Source organism: Lontra canadensis, unplaced genomic scaffold (genome assembly GCF_010015895.1).
Source record: "Lontra canadensis isolate GAN:19392208 unplaced genomic scaffold, GSC_riverotter_1.0 scaffold9, whole genome shotgun sequence".
In the NCBI taxonomy this organism is placed as follows: Eukaryota; Metazoa; Chordata; class Mammalia; order Carnivora; family Mustelidae; genus Lontra; species Lontra canadensis.
Genome location: NW_022631003.1, coordinates 16,611,609 through 16,633,480, shown reverse-complemented (window position 1 = coordinate 16,633,480; position 21,872 = coordinate 16,611,609). Strand labels below are relative to the sequence as shown.

At 37.9% G+C, this 21,872-nt stretch overlaps 1 protein-coding gene across 5 annotated transcripts in view; it reads right to left on the bottom strand.

Annotated features, from left to right (window-relative positions):
* The window catches only part of RIMKLB (ribosomal modification protein rimK like family member B), a 153,014-nt gene that overhangs the window by 15,984 nt on the left and 115,158 nt on the right, over positions 1–21,872 (bottom strand). For all 5 annotated transcript variants that reach the window (XM_032854916.1, XM_032854915.1, XM_032854914.1 and 2 more), the window contains exon 3: positions 721–951. In XM_032854916.1, coding sequence (XP_032710807.1) covers positions 721–951 — 231 coding nt within the window. The remainder of the gene's footprint in view (positions 1–720; positions 952–21,872) is intronic.

Below are 21,872 nucleotides of genomic sequence, written 5' to 3'. Positions count from 1 at the left end.
GGCTCCCTGCTCAGCAGGAAGCCTGATTCTCCCTCTCCCACTCCCATTCCCCCTGCTTGTGTTCCCTCTCTCACTGTGTCTCTCTTTGTCAAATAAATAAACAAAATCTTAAAAAAAAAAAAAAAAAGTACTGAAACACAGCATGTTGGTCTTAAAAAAAAAAAATGACCCTTTACCTTTACCATACACAGTTTTGGAAGCACTGGTTTTCAAGTATACCTAGAATACTGTCATTTTCTTAAAAGAAAACAATTTTTGAAGAATTACCACGAAAATGCTGATAAGGATAATCAGACATTAAACAGAGATGTCACCAAATTGTATTATCTTTCACCATGGCATTGGCAAACTAAGGCCTTTAAGACAGATTTGGTCCAGTGTCTTTTTTTTATAATGAAGTTTTACTGGAACACAGCTTTCACACTACAGCAGCATTACTGAGGGTCACAAGAGAGAACTTACGGCCCAGAAAGTGCAAAATATTTACTATTTGGCCCTTTACAAAAAGTTTGCTAAATCCATTCTACAATATCATGGAATTAAATCTTAACGCAGAATATATAATTCTTGGGCCCAATTTTTTAAGACTGAAAGCTATTTCTATAAGAAATTCCTTCATGTTCACAATTTCCTTATATCACATAACCCTATTAATTTAGTACAGCTTTCAGTACTAAATTCTATAAATTTAGGGCTATAAATTCTTATTAGTGAACTTACCATAAGAGAAAGTATCTGGCAGAGGAACACCATGGCCAGCCAACTCTTGAAAAGTCCAAAATTTATTAACACAGTTCAGGATGGCTTGAGGTCGGTTCATCAACCGACATCCCATCTTCTCTAAATGGCGCAGAACAGTTATGTCACTATCACTTTGCACCCAAGGGGTTGGAACTCTCACTACCACCACTTGGGGATAGGCAGTTATTAGTTCTCCATTGATCCGTAGACCTGAAATACATAGGAATGAAGCCAAGACTATTAAAAGGGAATATACCAAAATATTTAAGAATTTGGGTCACAAAACTAAAAGTACAATTTTGTTAAGATTTCACTGGAACAAGACATTCCTTATATTCTTTACAAGAAAAAAGAAAACTTGAGAAAAATTCCTGCAGTGATTAAATTAGTATGTGTCAATAAAATGAAACACCAAAAAGCCTTTAAATAAAAAGTCATGGGGTACCTGGCTGGCTCAGTTGGTAGAGCCTGGGACTCTTGATCTCAGGATCATGAGTTCAAGACCCCACATCAGGTGTAGAGCTTACTTAACAAAACTAAAAAGGCCGTCATAATCTCTACATTCAGAGACAGAAAAAACGTCCAGATACATATGCTGAATTTAAAAAGAAAGGGGGGGGTGGCACCTGGTTGGCTCAGCAGGTTAAGCCTCTGCCTTCAGCTCAGGTCAATCAAGCCCTGCATTGGGCTCTCTGCTCAGTGGGGAGCCTGCTTCCCCCACCCCCTGCCTGCCTCTCTGCCTACCTGTGATCTCTGTCAAATAAATAAATAAAATCTTAAAAAAATATATTAAAAAAAGGCAAATCAATGTATGGAATTGAAGCACTACACTGTACACCTGAAATTAATACAACACTGTATGCTAACATTATATAATGGGATTAACTCTATTAATTATATTTTTATACGTTCATTTTAGATAAAGCAAAAAATAAGGAAGTTGCCTTCTTTTATGGTTTTTGTTATGATTTTACGCCTAGGTGTTGCATTTTATTCAACACCTGTTAAAATGTATTCTTTAAAAAAAAAAAAAAATCCAAAACCCGGGAGCCCAGGAAGCTCCTTGGGGACTGCATGTAACCCTTGATCTCCGGGTTTTAAGTCTGAGCCCCAAGTTGGGTATAAGATTACTTAAAAATTATAAAGTCTTAAAAAAAAAAATTTGCATTAAAAAATAGTATGCTTGTTTTAAAACATTCAAATACAAAAAATATATAATGTATTTAGCTCCCAATCAACATCCTAGGAACTCAGTGTTTTGTTTATTTTTTATTTTATTTTTTTTTTAAGATTTTATTTATTCACTTAACAGACAGAGATCACAAGTAGGCAGAGAGAGAGGGGAAGCAGGCTCCCTGCTGAGCAGAGAGCCCGATGCGGGGCTCCGATCCCAGGACCCTGAGATCATGACCTGAGCCAAAGGCAGAGGCACCCAGGCACCCGTTTTGTTTTTTAAAGATTTTATTTATTTGTTAGAGATCACAAGTAGGCAGAGAGGCAGGCAGAGACAGAGAGGGGGAAACGGGCTCCCCCACTGAGCAGAGCCCAATGCGAGGCTTGATCCCAGGACCCTGGGACCCTGGGATCATGACGTGAACCGAAGGCAGAGGCTTTAACCCATTGAGCCACCCCGGTGCCCCGGTACTCAGTGTTAACAGTGGTATATATTTTCCCCACTGCTAAGTATAGAAAAATATTTAAGATATTTTACTCTCTCTTATCACTCAAAATTATACCAGAGACCTCTTTCTCTGTCAGTACATTTAAAGTTTTATTTCCTTCTCTTTTTAGTGAATTAACTGGAATTATATCCTTTCAGAGATAAACCATACAACCAATACCTTACTCATTCACTTACTATTAAGCAATTACTGTGTGTCAGATTATTTTGTAAAGATTAGAAATAGATTGGCAAATAAGGCAGATAAAGTCCTTATTCTTAGAAGAATCCACTCAAGTGGGAGAGACACTTTTAAATGTGGAAGTTCTGATATAGGAGTGAAAAGTAGGTTAACACCTGAGGTAGGGCATAAGACTTAGGTATCTGTGTGTTTAAAGAAAAGAGGAAGAAAACTTCACAATTACGGGAGCTGGAAGTCACAGAGTAAAAGATCAGTAAGAAAAACAGGTGGTTCAACTACAATTTTTACAGGAGCACCTGGGTGGCTCAGTGGGTTAAAGCCCCTGTCTTCGGCTCAGGTCATGATCTCAAGGTCCTGGGATCGAGGCCTCCATCGGGCTCTCTGCTCGGCAGGAAGCCTGCTTCTCCTTCTCTCTCTGCCTGCCTCTCTGCCTACTTGTGATCTCTGACTATCAAATAAATAAATCTTTAAAAAAACAACAACAAACAACTACAATTTCTACTGACAGAATGTAAAAGATAAGGCTGGTCATTTAAGGTGTCAAACATGAAAAGCCACCGGTTTTTATTAAGGTATAACTGCCACATAATACTGTATTAGTTTTAGGTGTACAAAAGAATGATTTACTACATGAAATACATTGGGAAGTGATCACTGCAATAAATTTACTTAACATCTATCACCTCACAATTACAAATTTTCTGTGATCAGATCTACTCTCTTAGCAACATTAAAATATACAATATAGGAGTCTCTGCATGACTTAGTCAGTTGAGCGACCAACTCTTAATTTCAGCTCAGGTCTTAACCCCACGGTTGTGAGATTGAGTCCTGTGTCAGGGTCTACACTGGGTGTGGAGTCTGCTTAAGATTCTCTCTCTCCCTTCCCTTCTGCACCTCCCCACCCATGCTCTCTTTAAAAAAGAAATATACGTTACAGTATTGTTAGTCACAGTCACCAAGTAGAACACTACATCCCTAAGATTAACTTATAACTTGGAAGTCTGTACCGTTTGACCATCATATCCCATTTCCCCCACCCCACTACCCACCACTGACAACAACCAAACTGTTTTCTTTATCTATGATCTGTACCTATGAGTTCAGCTTTTTTTGATTCCACATGTAAGATCGTACAGCATCTGCCTTTCCCTGTGTGACTTATTTCTCTTAGTATAATACCTGCAAGGTCCTCTATGTTGTCACAAGTGGCAGAATTTCATTCTTTTTAATGGCTGAATAATATTCAAATATATGTACATATATATCACATTTTCTTTATTCACTCACCTGTCAATGAACACTTAGGTTATTCCTATTTTACCTATCATAAATAATAATGCACTGAACACGGGGCATGTAGTAAATCTTCAAGACAGTGATTTTGTTTCACTCAGGTAACTACTCAGATCTGGAATTGCTGGATGCAAAATTCTAAGCTAAAGAATTTATATTTGTTCTAAGGGAACTGAGGGTATGCGCTGCATGCTGCCTTCTGATACTTCACACTATCCACCCCCCACCCCCACCTTTTAAAAAGATTTTATTTACCCATTTAACAGACAGAGACATAGTAAGAGAAGGAACACAAGCTGGCAGAGTGGGAAAGGGAGAAGCAGGCTTCCTGCTGAGCAGAGAGCCTGATTTGGGGCTCGATCCCAGGACCCTGGGATCATGACCTGAGCCGAAGGCATATGCTTAACGACTGAGCCACCCAGGCGCCCCTATCCCATCTTTTAATCCTTCTCAATATGTCAGGATCTAGAAGCACTTCCCACACTCCCTTACCAGCAGGGTTCAATTCTGAAAATCTACCACCAATAGAGAATTACACAAAAATTTAAAGGTCAAAGAGAAGTAGAAGACATTATCTTCCAGGGTCAGTTGCACATAGGTAGGTGGTCATCGGGAGATGTAAGGTTTTGTCAGTGTCTTCAGGGATTCTTTTAACTGTTCATAGTACTGCTACAGGTATCTTGAGATTGGCACCACAGTTTTCTGCAATCCTACACTTTCTCATTAAAAAAAAAAAAGTTATTTTATTTATTTGAGATATAGTGTCATGATCCCAAATCATGACCTGAGCAGAAATCAAGAGTCAGAGGCTTAACAAAAAGAGAGAGAGAGAGGCGCTTAACTGACTGAACCACCCAGGCACACCTGCACTTCTCTATTTCTTAGGTTTTCTCAGTGACTTGCATCAAAAGGCAAATGTAAAAAGCATTTTTTTAAAGTCAGAAGAAACTTAATGACCAGACTGGGAGTTACAAGTTTTTAAACTAGGACATGAAGAATGGGAATGTTAAAAAAGCAAAGCCATTTTAGGGCAGAAGATGTGAATTCAGATATAAAAGATTTTGGTGATAACATGAGGACATCAAAGTAGAACTATTCTGTAGGCAGAAGTATGTGTTAAAACTATACATATATATGTGTACATAATTCATATTGGTAATGTGGAGTATGTATACATGTGAGCATACTTACTTATTTGTCTGTTTACTGGAATTTGCCCACGACATAATAGCTAAAGAAATGGATATATAGGTGAAAAAGGGAAAGGAACTGAAAACCTAAGGGGAAAAAAATCAGCCAAAAAAACAAGGAAAATCTTTTTTTTTTTTTTTTAAAGATTTTATTTGACAGGGAGAGAGACAGCCAGAGAGAACACAAGCAGTGGGACTGGGAAAGGGAGAAGCAGGATTCCCACACAGCAAGGAGCCCGATGTAGGGCTTGATCCCAGGACCCTGGGATCATGACCTGAGCTGAAGGCAGATGCTTCACAACTTACACCACCCAGGTGCCCCTAGGAAAATCTACTTTTAAGTAATACTGTGAAAAATAAGAAAGGTCAGTATAATCAGGAGAGAATGATCAAATTCATTAAATAAAACAGAAGAAATAGGAAGGTTGAATGTTAAGAAGTTTGAGTGATCCGAAAAAGATACTGTCAATTGCCAAGAGAAAAATTCAACCATCATTACATTTTCATCGCCTTTCCCTAAACCGCACTTTTAAGAAATGTGGTAAATTCAGGGCACCTGGGTGGCACAATTGCTTAAGCAGCCAACTCGGTTTCAGTTCAGGTTGTGATCTCTGGTTCATGAGATCGAGCCCCAAGTCAGGCTCCACACTTAGCACAAAACCTACTTAGGACTCTCTCTCCCCTTCCCTTGTGCATTCTCTCTCTCTCAAAATGCACATAAAACTTAAAGAAAGCAATGGAGATATCCCCCTCGCTTAGTCCACACCACCAGTAGAAACCACCTATCTGTTGCCACCAAAACTTAGACTCCCAAGTGCAGATGTGCATGCTACACTATTGGGTATTACTGATGAATAGAAATTCATCATCTCCTGTATGAGAAACAAACGCTTCATTATTTTAGACAAGCAGAAGGTGAACCAAGGCTACAAAGAAGGGCAGGTATAAATCAATGTGAGCCCAAAAAGGCAAAGCAACTTTTCTCACAACTGTGCCTTAAATGTTACTCATCTCTTGGGCACTGTTAGCAAAAGCTACCATTATCTTTGATGTAGAGCTTATAAAACTGAAATATAAGATCCCTGTTATTCAGTATATACATGCATATAAATGTGTAGAATTTTCCCCACAGTTCTACTACACTCATTATATAACACGTAGTGCAGATGAATGTGCTACCACTCAACTTGACTCCACTTTCTCAGAAATTTATTACCGTTTTTACTTATCTTAAACCTCACCTTGTGAAACTGTTCATCTAATTTTATTTTGGAATGGGATGAACATTTCAGTACAAATATTTCAGAGTTTACATTTTAGATTAAGTGCATGATCAAGCATTAACAGCCAATAATAAGTGAATCTTAGAAAAGCAATGTGTGGGGGGGTTATTCCTCTATTTTTGAGATAAAAAATTTATTACGTAAGGACACCTGGGTGGCTCAGTCAGTTAAGTACTCAACTCCTGATCTCAGCTCAGGTCTTGATCTCAGGGTCATGAGGTCAAGCCCTACACTGGGCTCTATGCTGGGTATGGGACCTACTTAAAAAAAAAAGTAGAAAAAAGTGTTGGCATAGATGTTGAGAAAAAAGAACACTCTTGCACTGTTGGTGGGAATGCAAATTGGTGCAACTGCGGTGGGAAACAATACGGAGGTTCCTCAAAAGGTAAAAATGGAAGTACCCTATGATCCAGAATTGTATAGATAGGGTATTTACCAAAAAATTCAACAACAGTAATTCAAAGGGATACATGTACCCCTCTGTTTATTGGAGCACTATTTACAATAGCTGAACTATGAAAGCAGCCCAAGTGTCCACTGATAGATGAATGGCTACAGAAGATGTGGCATATATATAAAATGGGGTATTATTCAGCCACAAAAAAGAATGAAATCTTGCCATTCACAATGACATGGATGGAGCCAGAGAGTATTATGCTAAATGAAGTCAGTCAGATAAAGAAATATCATATGATTTCACTCATATGTGGAATTCAAGAAACAAAACAAATGAGTAAAGGAAAAAAAGAGACAAGGAGACCCTCAACTATGGATAACAAATTGGTTACCAGAAAGGTGGTTAGGGTAAGGGACAGGGAAAAAGGTGATAGTAAAAAGTACACTTATGATAAAAAAAAAAAAATTTTTTTTCAAAATCTATTATGTATTAAAAGCCTACTGTTTTTCTTAAGGCAGGGTGAGAAGGTGCTATGGGCTGATTATTTTCCAAGCTGAAAGATTCCTTTGGGATATTAACAATCTCCTTGCCAAAAATTAAGTGGAGAGTCTCTTATGTAGCTCTAATGTAAACCTGTCCTTTCTGAGAGTAGAATTCGGCTATACCAATAAGAGTTAAGTACTAGCAGTTTTTTTGGTGGTGGAGGGGGGGGCGCTAGTGTTTTTGTCCTCAAGAAACAAGAAATTGGTTCCTTTCTGACTGACATTTTTTTTCCCCCATCTTCTTTTTTTTTCTTTAAGATTTTATTTATTTATTTGACAGAGAGAGCTCACAAGTAGGCAGAGAGGCAGGCAGGGGGTGTGGTGGGGGGAAACAGGCTCCCCACTGAGCAGAGAGCCAGATGTGGGGCTCAATCCCAGACCCTAGGACCATGACCTGAGCCGAAGGCAGAGGCTTTAACCCACTGAGCCACCCAGGCACCCCTTTTTTCCATCTTCTAATGTTTCAGAGGATTCTTAAGGATTTCTGAGATACTTAGAGCTTACAGAATTTTAAGAATTTTATTTATTTATTGTGGCTCTGAATATTTTATCTTCAAAAAGAAAAAAAACTGTCAGAATTTTAACTGGAAGTTTTAAGTGAAGACACTATGTACACAATTAAAAACCCACACAATCTTTATGTCAGAGATCAAGGAAGCACTCAAAGACTAAGGGAGATGTGTCCCTAAAACACAGGTGACACAGTTTGAAGGGGTTCAAAATTAGCCAAATTTCAGATGATATGATCATCAAAAAGGTCAATTAACTAATAACATTTTTTTAAAGATTTTATTTATTTGACAGACAGATCACAACTAGGCAGAGAGGCAGGCAGAGAGAGAGGAGGAAGCAGGCTCCATGCTGAGCAGAGAGCCCAATGTGGGGCTTGATCCCAGGACCCTGGGATCATGACCCAAGCCGAAGGCAGAGGCTTTAACCCACTGAGCCACCCATACACCCCAACTGGTAACATTTTGAATTAAAAAAAAAAAAAAGTTCATGAATTCATAATAGTTATAGAGAAGGACCAAAAAAAGGGCCTCATTTGCTATCAATGAAGGGACTACTACATAATTCCTTATTCTAAAAACCAGTAGTTAAGGAAAAATTACATTTATCCCACCATTTCTGCAGGAACTACAGTTTACCAGGAAAAACTCTTTTTTGGAGATGAATGCCATTAACATAGAGTAACAAAATTTGAAACCCCCATGCAGTAAGAGAATCAGGCAAAGACCAAAGATGTTAAAAGCATTAAGAAAAGGTTGATGGGATATTTGTATAGTGCCAAAATATCACAGATTTGCTAGGCAAAAAGTAAAAATAAGTTTTTGTAATAGACCACACAGACATTACTTACCCAGGGACCGAACGCAGCATCACTATCAGTGGCAAACAGTCATTTTGTGCCTCCCGGTTGAATGCACTATGAAGTACCTACCATCACCCAGTCAGTAATTTTTTGCTCAAACTGCATAACCTGTATGTAATCACGCCAATTCACAGGAAACTTCAGAAGGCAGACACCACAAGGAAACTATCAGACAAACCCAGAATATGAGACATTAAAGATAACTGTTCTGATTATTAAAACAGTTGATGTCGCTGAAGAAAAAAATGGAAAAACTATTCTAGAGTTAGAAAGACTAAGACATTACATCCAAATACCTTTGCATGGACCCTTACAGAGCCTGATCTAAAAAGAATAACTGAAAGATATTTTAGATTCAGCTATAAATATCTGACTCTAAAGTATCAGATGCCAGGGGCGCCTGGGTGGCTCAGTGGGTTAGGACCTCTGCCTTCGGCTCAGGTCATGATCCCAGGGTCCTGGGATGGAGCCCCGCATCAGGCTCTCTGTTCAGCGGGGAGCTTGTTCCCCACCGCCCCCCGCCTGCCTCTCTGCCTAGTTGTGATCTCTCTCTCTCTCTGTCCAATAAATAAATAAATAAATAAAAAATCTCCAGGGTTTGTTGCACAGCTTTCCTCTTATTTGTTATTAGTTTCTCATCCTTTCACCAATACTGAAAGTTCATTTACTGTTCCACCGCTATCCTCCTTCCCTTGCCATTTATGTTCAAAATGTTATTAGTACAGTAAAATTACTTATTAGTTCATCTTGGAAGGAGTGAGAACGGAAAAGTAATTAATAGCTAGAATAGCTTGCTAAAGGTAATCAGAACCAAATCTAGGACGTGAAATGTTCTAGTTAGAAAAAGTAAGTTTACAGTATAAGAGATTAACAATTTTGAGCTCCATATTCCCAGCTAAATTCACATAACAGAATTTAATTGTTTGGGTCAACACTCCAGGAAACTGTTCCATTACTTAACTGACAAAGCTACTGAAAATTTACCACCAAAAAGTGGTATTTCCCTCATTTTAAAATCTCAAAGAGTCATATCACAAAAAAAAAAAAATAGTAATAATTATGAACATTTTATGATACTCAAGTCATTAAAACCTATTTTCCAATTGGTCACACAGAATTAATGCCTACCATTAAATACAAATTGCAAATCTGTCTTCACATATATCTAACACAAGAGAAATGTCCTCTTAAATTTTTTTTTTTAATTACTGGTTTGTTTCCCTGACCAGGTTCCAAACTATCAAAATGAAGTAAGAAAATTACCTAAATTTTAAAGAGCACAATTGGATAATGGGAATTTATAGTACAAAAAGACAGATAATTCTGAAGAATTGTATAAAACACTAGAAAGTCTTTATTAAAACTGGGTAAGAATTCAAATAGCTACTAATTATCAAACACCAAAAACTGGAATGCTAAGAATCTATTTGACAAAGAATATATATGATGTCTTTCCTATTTGCTTACTTGCTTCCTAACAGGATATATTTTGTGTTTCCTATCAAAATATCATTCTTTAACCTTTCTCAGCAATCCTTTTGCCCTACAATGTGTTTCTAAGTCTTAACTAATAATCCCAGATAGAGACAAAATTATTTTCCTCAAAGGTAAGTCCTTTTGGGAATGATGAAAATTCCTTTCCAGATCCCTCACCAGTGGCAGAGAAAGAAACAAAAGGTAGACTACTGTAACGGTCTACCTCATTATCCCTGTGCACTGCCGCACTGCAGCGGACAGTCATGTGTTTTAAGAGAGAGTGGGCACCTGGGTGGCTCAGTCGTTAAGCGTCTGCCTTCAGCTCTGGTCATGATCCAGAGTCCTGGGATCCAGCCCAGCAAGAGGCTCCTTGCTCAGCGGGAAGCCTGCTTCTCCCTTTCCCACTCCCCCTGCTTGTATTCCCTCTTGCTGTCTGTCAAATAAATGAAATCTTTAAAAAAAAAGACAGAAAGTGGGTGAAATATTTGGTGGGGTTTTTTTCTGACTTAAATAAAATGAAGAAAAGTTTTAAAGAAGAGAAAAGAAAGAAGAGGGAAACCAAAAGCAGGTAAACAAGCAATCAAATTATCACTGTCCATTTTATAAAAGAACCTTTATTGAAGGTCGTGACTGGTAGCTTCTTTTCCAAGTATCTTTAACAAATAAAGAATCTGGGGTCAATATAACCAACTCTATACCAAAAACTGGCAGAAAGAGCTAAGATACCAATTAACACAAATGTGATGGTACTAACTAAAATAATCCATCTCTTAAAAAAAATAAAAGTATTCATCTCCTTAAATTTTATAAATGCTGACATTCAAACTCTGCAGGTTTGAGTATATTCTCTTCAGCATTTCCACAGATAGTTTTAAGATAATTATCTTAGGAGAAATACTGCCTGAAATTGATAAACAAAAAGACAAAATAGCTTTCAGGGACTCTTCGATTTATATAGACCTTCTTTCATCTGTTCAAAATCATTTGCTGAAAACAATATAATCTGATATAATCAATATAATCAATATAATCTGAGCCTTGGGATAAAATCCTAGCCCTAAAGAGGATGACGGTGGGGGGGGGGGGAATGATGCATGTATGTGAAGTACTTAATAAATGATTGGCATATAGTAAGTGCTTAATAATTGTTATGGCTATAAATTATTCTGAGTTTACACTGCTGGGCAGGGTAGGTTGATAGCACAAATGGTGACTGTTAATAGCAATAAAACCTGGGAACTTCTTTCTTTGTCCCCTTTTGTCCCTAATCCCAATCAAACTGATTTAATTTTTAAAATATTTGACACACAAGAACTCACTATTAGAAGCAAGATACATTTCTATTTTGCTAACTTAGCATGAAAGCTTTATGAAGTTTACCTCTACTATCCTAATATGATTTAAAAATTAAAAGCTAGGTGCCTGGGTGGCTCAGTCATTAAGTGTCTGCCTTTAGCTCAAGTCATGATCCCAGAGTCCTGGGATCAAGTCCCACATTGGGCTCCCTGCTCAGTGGGAAGCCTGCTTCTCCCTCTCCCACTCCCCCACTTGTGTTCCCTCTCTTGCTGTGTCTCTCTCTGTCAAGTAAATAAATAAAATCTTAAAAAAAAAAAAAAAATTAGAGGCACCTGAGTGGCTCAGTGGGTTAAAGCCTCTGCCTTTGGCTCAGGTCATGATCCCAGGGTACTGGGATTGAACCCGGCATTGGGCTTTCTGCTCAGCAGGGAGCCTTCTTCCCTTCCTCTCTTTCTGCCTGCCTCTCTGCCTACTTGTGATCTGTCTGTCAAATAAATAAATAAAATCTTTAAAAAAAATTAAAAGTTGAAATACTACATCTAATTAATATATTTTGTTCCCCCATAAAATAGTATCTTTCCTGAAACGGTAAAGAAAGGCTATATAGAAGGTGAGTAAATGTATAATTCAAGTCACTGTAAATGACTTGTAAAGGCTGTAAAACTTTGGGGCGCCTGGTGGCTCAGTCATTAAGCATCTGCCTTAGGCTCAGGTCACGGTCCCAGGGTCCTGGGATCGAGCCCCACATCAGGTTTCCTCCCTCTCCCACTGTTCCTGCTTGTATTCCTTCTTTCACTGTGTCTCTGTCAAATAAATAAATAAAATCTTAAAAAAAAAAAAGAAAAGAAAATTTACTGCAGTCTTCCAGCAATAGACTGCTAGAAAAGAAAGGGGGGGGTGTGGGCTGCAAAGCTTCCTTGTGATGTAGACAAAGCCCCTTCCATCCACTTTAGAAAGGGCAAACTTCTTTGTAACAGTGATTCGGGGTTGAACACAAATATATCAATCTGTTCTACCAGCTTTTGGCAATCAATACCAGCTTATACATCTAATGATAAAAAGAACTTTCTGAATGCAGCTATAATAAATATAAATATACAAGTATATTTATATAATTTTATTTATTTTTTTAAGATATTATTTATTTGACATATATCACAAGTAGACAGAAAGGTAGGCAGAGAGAGAGAAGGGGAAGCAGGCTCCCTGCTGAGCAGAGAGCCCAATACAGGGCTCGATCCCAGGACCCAGGGATCAGGACCTGAGCAGAAGGCAGAGGCTTTAACCCACTGAGCCACCCAGGCGCCCCTACTTATGTAATTTTAAATAAATATAAATGAAAGGTTATGGAATAATTAATAACAAAAGAAGAACTATATCAAATTCTCTGAATACTGAATGTTCCAAAGAAAACTACAGAGAATGTAGGCGATTAGGGTTTTCCCTCTCAAACGTTTCGTTTAGACCCAAAAACAGCAAGGAATAATAGTGAGGGGATATCAAAGGCAAAAAAAGAAAGATCTATTGCAAAGTCCTCTCTGGCATGCCTATAACAAAAACCCCACATCTGATTCGAACCTAGTTCCACCACTTACCCACTGTGCAACCTCAGGCCAAAGTTACTTTACTTATCTGTGTCTCAAGTTCCTCATCTGTAAAACGGGAAGAGTAAAAATAGTTCCTTTATAGAGCTGCTGTGAGGACTAAGGTGGTTAACATTAGTGAAAATGTACCTGGCACATAACAGGCACTAAACTTAATCATTGCTGTCATCCACTACTCCCTCTTGCAGCCGGGGAAAATGAGAGCTAGAGAAAGTAACAAGTAAATTCCATAAGGGTAGAAATCTTGACTATCTTCTTAACAACTATGTCTCCCAGCACTATATGGCATGTAGTAAAAGCTCAATTATTATTTATTGAAATCTGAACTTATCTTACAGTTTTCAAGAAGCAGAAAAGAGATTGAAACCCATGTCTGAGCCTGAAGCTATACTGCCTAAAACAAAATTGTCTCTATAAATTGCTTTAGAAAAACTAGGGAACTTGGGACACCTGGGTGGCTCAGTCAGTTAAGTGTCTGCCTTTGGCTCAGGTCATGATCCCAGGGTTCTGTAATTGAGTTCTGCTTTGGGCTTCCTGCTCAGGGGGGAGGCGGGGTACCTGCTTCTCCCTCTACCTGTTCTGCCAGTCACTCTCCCTGCTTGTACTCTCTTTCTCTGACAAATAAAATAAAATTTAAAAAAGAAAAAAAGAAAGAAAGAAAAACTAGCAAACTCAAAACACTAAAGAGAAGTCAAATCACATTAACATCTAAAAAACCCAAAGTAGAAGGAAAAAAAATTTAAGAGCAGAAATTAATGGAATGGAAAGCCAACATCAATAGAAAAGACAACCGAACTAAAAGTTTGCCCCCCAAAACAAATACATTTGTTTAAATCCGTGGTAAGACTGATACAGAGTTTAAAAAAAAAAAAAAAGGGCACAATTAAAGTTGAGAATGAAAAGGGAGCTTCACAGTATATCCTGTAGACATTAAAAGGATAATGAAATGATTCTATTAATAACACATCTGAGAACTTAGATAAAGTGTACAAAAATTTCCAGAAAAAATACAATTTACCTAAACTGCAAGAAGAAATAAACCACTAAAACAAATTACCCATTAACTAAAACTTTTCCAAAAAAAAATCTCTAGACACAAAAGCTTTCAAAAGTGAATTCTAGGGGCACCTAGGTGGCTCAGTGGATTAAAGCCTCTGCCTTCAGCTCAGGTCATGATCCCAGGGGGCTGGAATCGAGCCCCAAATTGGGCCCTCTGCTCAGCAGGGAGCCTGCTTCCCTCTCTCTCTGTCTCTGCCTGTCTCTCTGCCTACTTGTGACCTCTGTCTGTCAAATAAATAAATAAATAAATCTTTAAAAAAAAAAAAAAAAGGTGAATTCCATCATTTAAGGAAGAAATAGAAGTGTTACCATATCGTCTTCTGGAACAAAAAACGCTCCCCAACCCTTTTCATGAGGCCAAACACAACTTAGCAGAAACTAACAATGACTAGTTCACAAAAGGAAAGTTACAAGGCAATCTCATTCATGAACATAAATGCAAAATTCTTCAACAACTATTAACAAATTAAACCCACCACAATAATAATAAAAATCATACACAAGTTGGGTTTATTCTAAAATTTTTAGTTTGGTTTAACTTAAAAAAAACAATCATATGGGCGCCTGGGTGGCTCAGTAGGTTAAGCCACTGCCTTTGGCTCAAGTCATGATCTCAGGGTCCTGGGATCGAGTCCCGCATCGGGCTCTCTGCTCAGCGGGGAGCCTGCTTCCCTCTCTCTCTCTCTCTGCCTGCCTCTCTGCCTACTTGTGATCTCTGTCTGTCAAATAAATAAATAAAATCTTTAAAAAAAAAAACCAATCATATAATTTAGTAATATAAAAATATGTATAACCATTTAATAGATATATGGACATTGATAAAATTCAACAAGCATTCAGTTTTTTAAAAATTCTTTTAGCATACTTACAGAAAACTTCCTTAATCTGATAAAGGATATCTTAAAAATCCTATAGCCAACAATATTTTTAAAGGTTTAATGTTGAAAGCTTTCCCCTGAGATCATAAGACTAAGATGTTCACTATAACTATTTAATCCAACAATGTCCCAAAGGTCTTGCCCTATGCTGTTAAGAAAGTGAGATATAAGGATTGGAAATGAAATATAAAACTGTTATTACTTGTAAATGATACAATTTTAAAAGCAAGTAATTCAAAATAATCATAAATTAATGACATAAATGAGTTACCTATCAGTATATTATTAAACTTAAACAGCAATGAAGTAGAAACAAAAAAACTTTTTTTAAAGACTTTATTTATTTATTTGACAGAAGGAGATCACAAGTAGGCAGAGAAGCAGGCAGAGAGAGAAGAGGAAGCAGGCTCCGTTGAACAGATAACCCGATGCGGGGCTCAATCCCAGAACCCTGGGATCATGACCTGAGCCGAAGGAAGAGGCTTTAACCCACTGAGCCACCCAGGTGCCCCTGAAGGCAGAGGCTTTAACCCACTGAGCCACCCAGGTGTCCTGAAACAAAAAATTTTTATTGTTACCATTTATAATAACAACAAATTCACAGGAACAAAGTTACACCTAATAAAAGATGTGCAAAACCTCTAGGAATAAAATTACAAAATATCATTAGAAACATTAAAGAGAATGAGAGAGAATGAGCCCAAGAGCACATGTAAACATCTGCATAATGAAGGTTCAATAGTATGAATGTGTCATTTCTTCCCAAATTGATCTACAAATTCAATAAAAAACTAATCAAAATTTCAAATGGTATTTCTGTGAAACTTGACAAGCTGATTATAAAATTTATGAATCGAGGTGCCTGGCTAGTACAGTTGGTTAAATGCCCACGTCCCAGTTTCTGCTCAGATCATGATCTCAAGAGTCCTGAGATCAAGCTGGGTTCTACACTTAGTGTGGAATCTCCTTCAGAGTCTTTCTCCCTTTGCCCCTCCTGCTCATCCTCTCTCTCTCTAAAATAAATAAATAAATATTAAAAATAAAATAAAATTTATATATATAAAATAAAATACATATAAAATGCAAAAGAACATGAATAACTAGATAATCTTGAAAAAAATAGAAGACTCACTTTACTGGATTCTTAACATTGTCGTAATTAAGCCTTTGTCAATGCTGGTGAAAAGAATCAAAATTAGGCAAAAGAGCAGAATAAACCTACCCATGTATAGATACTTGATTTATTATAAAGTAACACTGGAGAGCGGGGGGAAAGGTCAGTCTCCCTTATTACAGAGTGCTGTGACAACCAAACATTGAAATGGAAAGAAAATGAAACTTTATCATTACCTATCACCACACACAAACGTCAATTCTAGGTGGATTATAAATCTATATGTAAATGACAAAACCCTTAGTTAACTCTCTAAAAGCTAACATAGAGGTTATCTTCATGACCTCAACACAGGAAAAAAATTTTTATGTAGGTCACGGAAAGAATCAACCATAAACAAGAAAAGTCAAAATACATTAAATTCTTCTTTTTTATCAAAACATCACTAAGAAGGTAAAAAGCAAGCTACAAATGATGCATTTAGGAAAGTAAAATAATCAGACAACCAACCCAACAGCAAAATGGACAAGAGATTGAAGAAGCACTTCACAAGTGAGGATACACAGATGAATATATAAGATAACCTTGGAGTGCCTGGGTAGCACACTCCGTTAAAGGGTGTCTTAGTTTCAGCTCAGGTCATGATCCTGAGCTGAAACGAAGATTAGAGTCATGAGATAGATCCCTACATCTGGCTCAGACTCAGTGCAGAGTGTTCTTAAGATTCTCTCTCCCTCTGCTCACTCCTTCCCCCGCCCAAATAAATAAATGAAAACTTTAAAAAAAAAATTCAACCATTTTTTTTTTAAGATTTCATTTATTTATTTGACAGAGAGACACAGCAAGAGAAGAAACACAAGCAGAGGGAGTGGGAGAGAAGCAGGCTTCCCACTGAGCAGAGAGCCTAATGTAGGACTCGAACCCAGGACCCTGGGATCATAACCTGAGCTGAAGGTAGACACTTAACGACTGAGGCACCCAAGCACCCCAGATATTCAACCTTATTAATAAGCTGGGATATAAAACCACAAAGACACTATTTCATACCCACTAAAATAGCTAGAACCGACAGCTGACCATTAATAAGTTCTGATGAGTATGTAGTTTAAAGAGAAACACTTCAGGCAGTTGGGTGGCTCAGTCACTTAACAGCCTGCCTTAGGCTCAAGTCATGATCCCAGTACTGAGCTCACTGCTAAGCGGGGAAACTGCTTCTCCCTCTAGCCCTCCCCCTGTTCACAATCTCTCTATCTCAAATAAATAAAATCTTTAATAATTTAAAAAATAAAAAGTTTTAGCCACTTTGGTCACCAGGAAGAAAAGGGAATTTCCTTGGTAAAGGTTATTTGCCCAAAATAATTTATAGTAAGTGCCAGGTTTATTTATTGGAATAAACTCAGAGTACTCCCTTTTAGGATCAGGCAGAAGAAAACTGTCATCGTTTGTAGGCATTATTTCCATAACATATTCTAGAGAACCTGGGGCACCCGGGTGGCTCAACTGGTTAATCATCTGCCTATGGCTCAAGTCATGATCCCAGGACCAGAGACTGAGCCCACACTGGGCTCTCTGATCAGCAGAGAGTCTGCTGCTCCCCTTGCTTTTCCTCCCTCTCTGTAAAATAAATACACAAAATCTTTGGGGAAAAAAAAAAAAAAAAAATATATATATATATATATATATATATATATATATCCTAGAGAACCAAAAGGAGGAAAAAAACAGGAAGGAGTATTTATAATATACCACTTTATATGTAGGAAAAGAGAAGAAATATGAATATATTCCAAGATCAGAAGACAGACTGCCTGATTCTAAATCTTGGCTCCAGCACTTACAGCTTTATGATCTAGGGTAAAAAACATTTAACCAATCTAGGATTCCATTTTCTCATTTGCAAAACAGAAACAAATAACAATACCAACCTCATGGGATTATTGCCAGGATCAAATGAGTTGATATTTCTAATAGGCTTTGTATATTGCTATTTGAGTGTTTGTAAAAGAAATTTAATTTTATAATTTGAATTCTAAGACCTCAGACTATTATTCTTTACCTGAGTTTAGTAACTACACTCACTACTACTCTAAGTTCTCTGGTGACTTGTCACTCGGGTACCTATCACAGAATAGTCATCAAAAATCAGATCATCCAATTTCATAAGTACCAAAAGTACTGTGTGTATAGGGCACCTGGCTGGCTCAGTCAGTACAGCATGCAATTCTTGATCTGAGGGTTGTGAATTCAAGTCCCACAAGGGATGTAGAGCATACTTAAAAAATAAATACAAAAATAATGTTTAAACAGTACTCTGCATAAACCGAAGATTATCACGTTTTCCTATTGCCAATTAATAACAGTTTCATTTACTGTATACTTACTATGTGTGAGATACCATGCCAGGGAATTTTATATACATCTAAAGTAATCCCGAGTGCAACATTATAGAGTAGGCCTTTAAATTTTTATTCCACTTGTTATAAAGAGAACCTACCAACAGATTTAATTTTCCAGCAAATAAATGAAACCATACAACCAATCTGACCAACTGAAAAAGGTTTAATAACCGGATCAGCCAGGACAATTAAATCTATCTAGTTCTAAAGCACAACCTCGTTATATCACATAATTCCCTCCAACTCTAGCTGTGCTAATTCACTAAGCAGCATGATAGATGGAAGACTCTCTTCAGCAGGAATATATTCTAATGGTTAAGTTAGACCTATAGTCCCAGATACTAAAAAGCCCCTGAATTTTATTTGCCTTAAAAAAAGAATTGAGACTTTTGAACTAATTTATTCCTTTAAGTTCCTCCAATTCCTTCAAAAGGCCATTCTAGTCTCCCACTTCCAAATTCTTCATTTTTTTTTTTTTTTAGTTTTATTTATTTATTTGACAGAGAAAGAGAGACAGCAAGAGAGGGAACACAAGCAGGAGGAGTGGGAGAAGGAGAAGCAGGCTTGCCACTGAGCAGAAGCCCAATGCGGGCTTAATCCCAGGATCCTCGGATCATGACCTGAGCCAAAGGCAGACACTTAACGGACTGAGCCACCCAGGTGCCCCCAAATTCCTCATACTTCCTTAAAAATGTTTTCTGCAGCAACACCTATCATTCCCCTGAGCTTTATCCTCAACACGACCATGGTTCTAAGTAAATAAAGGTAACTACTTAATCACCATTTTTAACACTGTGTATCATAGGTTATTAGATCACCATTCCAGAATTATCCTAATTTGATTTCTATCCTATCTATGCCAAGTAATCAATTCTCTGAAGGTCTACAATCTGCAGTACATTCTCTGGAATTAATTTCTGTATTGTTTAAGGTTATCTGATTTGTAAGGAATAAAATATCTCTAGTTAAGCTGAGCAAGAAAAAAATTAATAGATGGACATAGGATTGTGTTTAGAACTAAAAAGAATGATGATGAAATAAGCACAGAAAAAAGACAAGGGCCATTCTGGGAATCTAAGACCAAGAAAGAACCTAGAATCTCTAGGTACATACCAACATTATTAAATTTCAAACATTCTCCTTCTATCCTTTAGTTAAACTGCTCAAATTCCAAGGGAAGAGAGGATGCTTGGGTGGCTCAGTAGGTTGAGCACCCAATTCTTATTTTGGCTGAGGTCATGATCTCTGGGTTGGGAGATCAAGCCCCACATGGGGCTCGGAGATCGCTGCAGAGTCTTACTCTCCCCCTCTGCTCTTACTCTCCCCCTCTGCTCCACTCTCTTTCTCTAAAATTAAAAAAAAAAAAATCTTAAAACATGGTGGGGGGATAGCTGAGTGGCTCAGTTCATTAAGCATCTGCCTTCGGCTCAGGTTGTGATCCCAGGGTCCTGGGATGGAGTCCCCCATCGAGCTTCTTGCTCAGCGGGGAGCCTACTTCTCCCTCTGCTTGCCAACCCTGTTTGTACTCTCTCTGAGACAAATAAATAAAATCTTAAAAAAAAAAAAAAAAAAAAAGGCAGGGGAGGAGGGTGGAGAGGGACAAAGACTTCCAAACTACTACCTAGCTTGACTATCAAGGGGCAAGGCACCATTGACTTACAGTCCCACCAAGACTTTACAACATAGGGGTGCCTGGGTGGATCAGTGGGTTAAGCCTCTGACTTCAGCTCAGGTCATGTTCTCAGGGTCCTGGGACTGAGCCCGCATTGGGCTCTCTGCTCAGCAGGGAGCCTTCTTCCCCCTCTCCCTCTGCGTGCCTCTCTGCCTACTTGTGATCTCTGTAAAATAAATAAAATCTTAAAAAAAAAAAAAAGACTGTACAACACAGAAGAGGGAATTTCTCAAAAGAAAATCCATATGGTGTTTCTACAAAAGGGGGGTGGGGGGGGGGATAGATACTGAAGGCCAAGAAATAAGAATGTACCAGAGGCCAAGAACTGAACCAGCAACTTTACCTACATTTTATGTAGTCCACACAATTTAATAGTATTTGGTAAGACAGTTTTGATTATCTTTAATGAACACAGTTTGGGGGCACTGACCAGGGATACTCAACATCTTCATCACTATCTCATCCTATATCATAACCAAGGGAATTATCTTGACATGGCATTTATAATTAAGAACCTGCTTTTTTACTTGCCAGCATATCACATCTCTTAATTTATCTCACTTCTCTGTAAATTATCATTGTAACTTTTATTCATATGAACATACATTATCTATTCATACCTTAATTTATAATATTCAATATCATATGTAAAAAAGACATTTGCCTAAGAAAATTGATCCCTAAATCAGAAAGAGTTTAAAGCATTAAAGGTGCAACTAATCCAACTGCTTCACTTTCCTGAACTACTTTGGAAAGGGATATGGGATAGGCAATTGCCCTGATTTCTGACTGGTATAGGCACATTTGGTGCTGTTAGAGAAGACAAAATTTGATTCAAGTATCCACTGGAGAATTAATAAACATTCAGACCAATATAGCATGGAGACTAAACCTAATCAAAGCTCCCAACCATTTTGATAACAGGAGTAGATGGCCTGAGCTCAAAAAAGGAAAGATATTTCTTCCTGACGATTGAAGACATTAAAGGTTTTTCCTTTGATACTCAACTTATTTTCTGACTTAAGGAAATACTCAACTGTAAATCTCACTGTCCAGCTGGGTTTGGAACCACAGTCCAAGTTCCTAAAAGATTAAGCAGAAAAGTGATTCAACCAGGGCCATTTGTTGTCTAACATTAAAATGCAAACAATCATAATGGAAAGGATACTGAAAAAGGACAGAGTAATACAAACTTTCTGGAGGACAGTCTGGCAACAGCAATTCCTCTTCTAGAACTACCTAAAACAACACATATAGACTCCCTCTCACTGTGACCCTGGATAATGCTTACTCATCTTTCAGGTTTTATTATTTTTGAAGACTTTTTTTTTAAGATTTTATTTATTTATATGACAGAGAGAGAGACAGCAAGAGAGGGAACACAAGCAGGGGGATTGGGAGAGGGAGAAGGAGGCTCTCCGAGGATCAGGGAGTCTGATGCGGGGTTCAATTCCAGGACCCTGAGATGATGAGCTGAGCCAAAGGCAGAGGCTTAACCCACTGAGACACCCAGGCACACCCATCTTTAGGTTTTAGTTTCACTTCCTTGAAGAGGCCTTTTCTAATCTTTAAATCTAAATTAGATTCCACTGGGGAAACCTGGCTGGCTTAGTTGGTAGAGCATTCCACTCTTGATCTCAGGGTTGTGGGTTCATGCCCCGATATGGGTATAAAGATTACTTAAAAATAAAAAA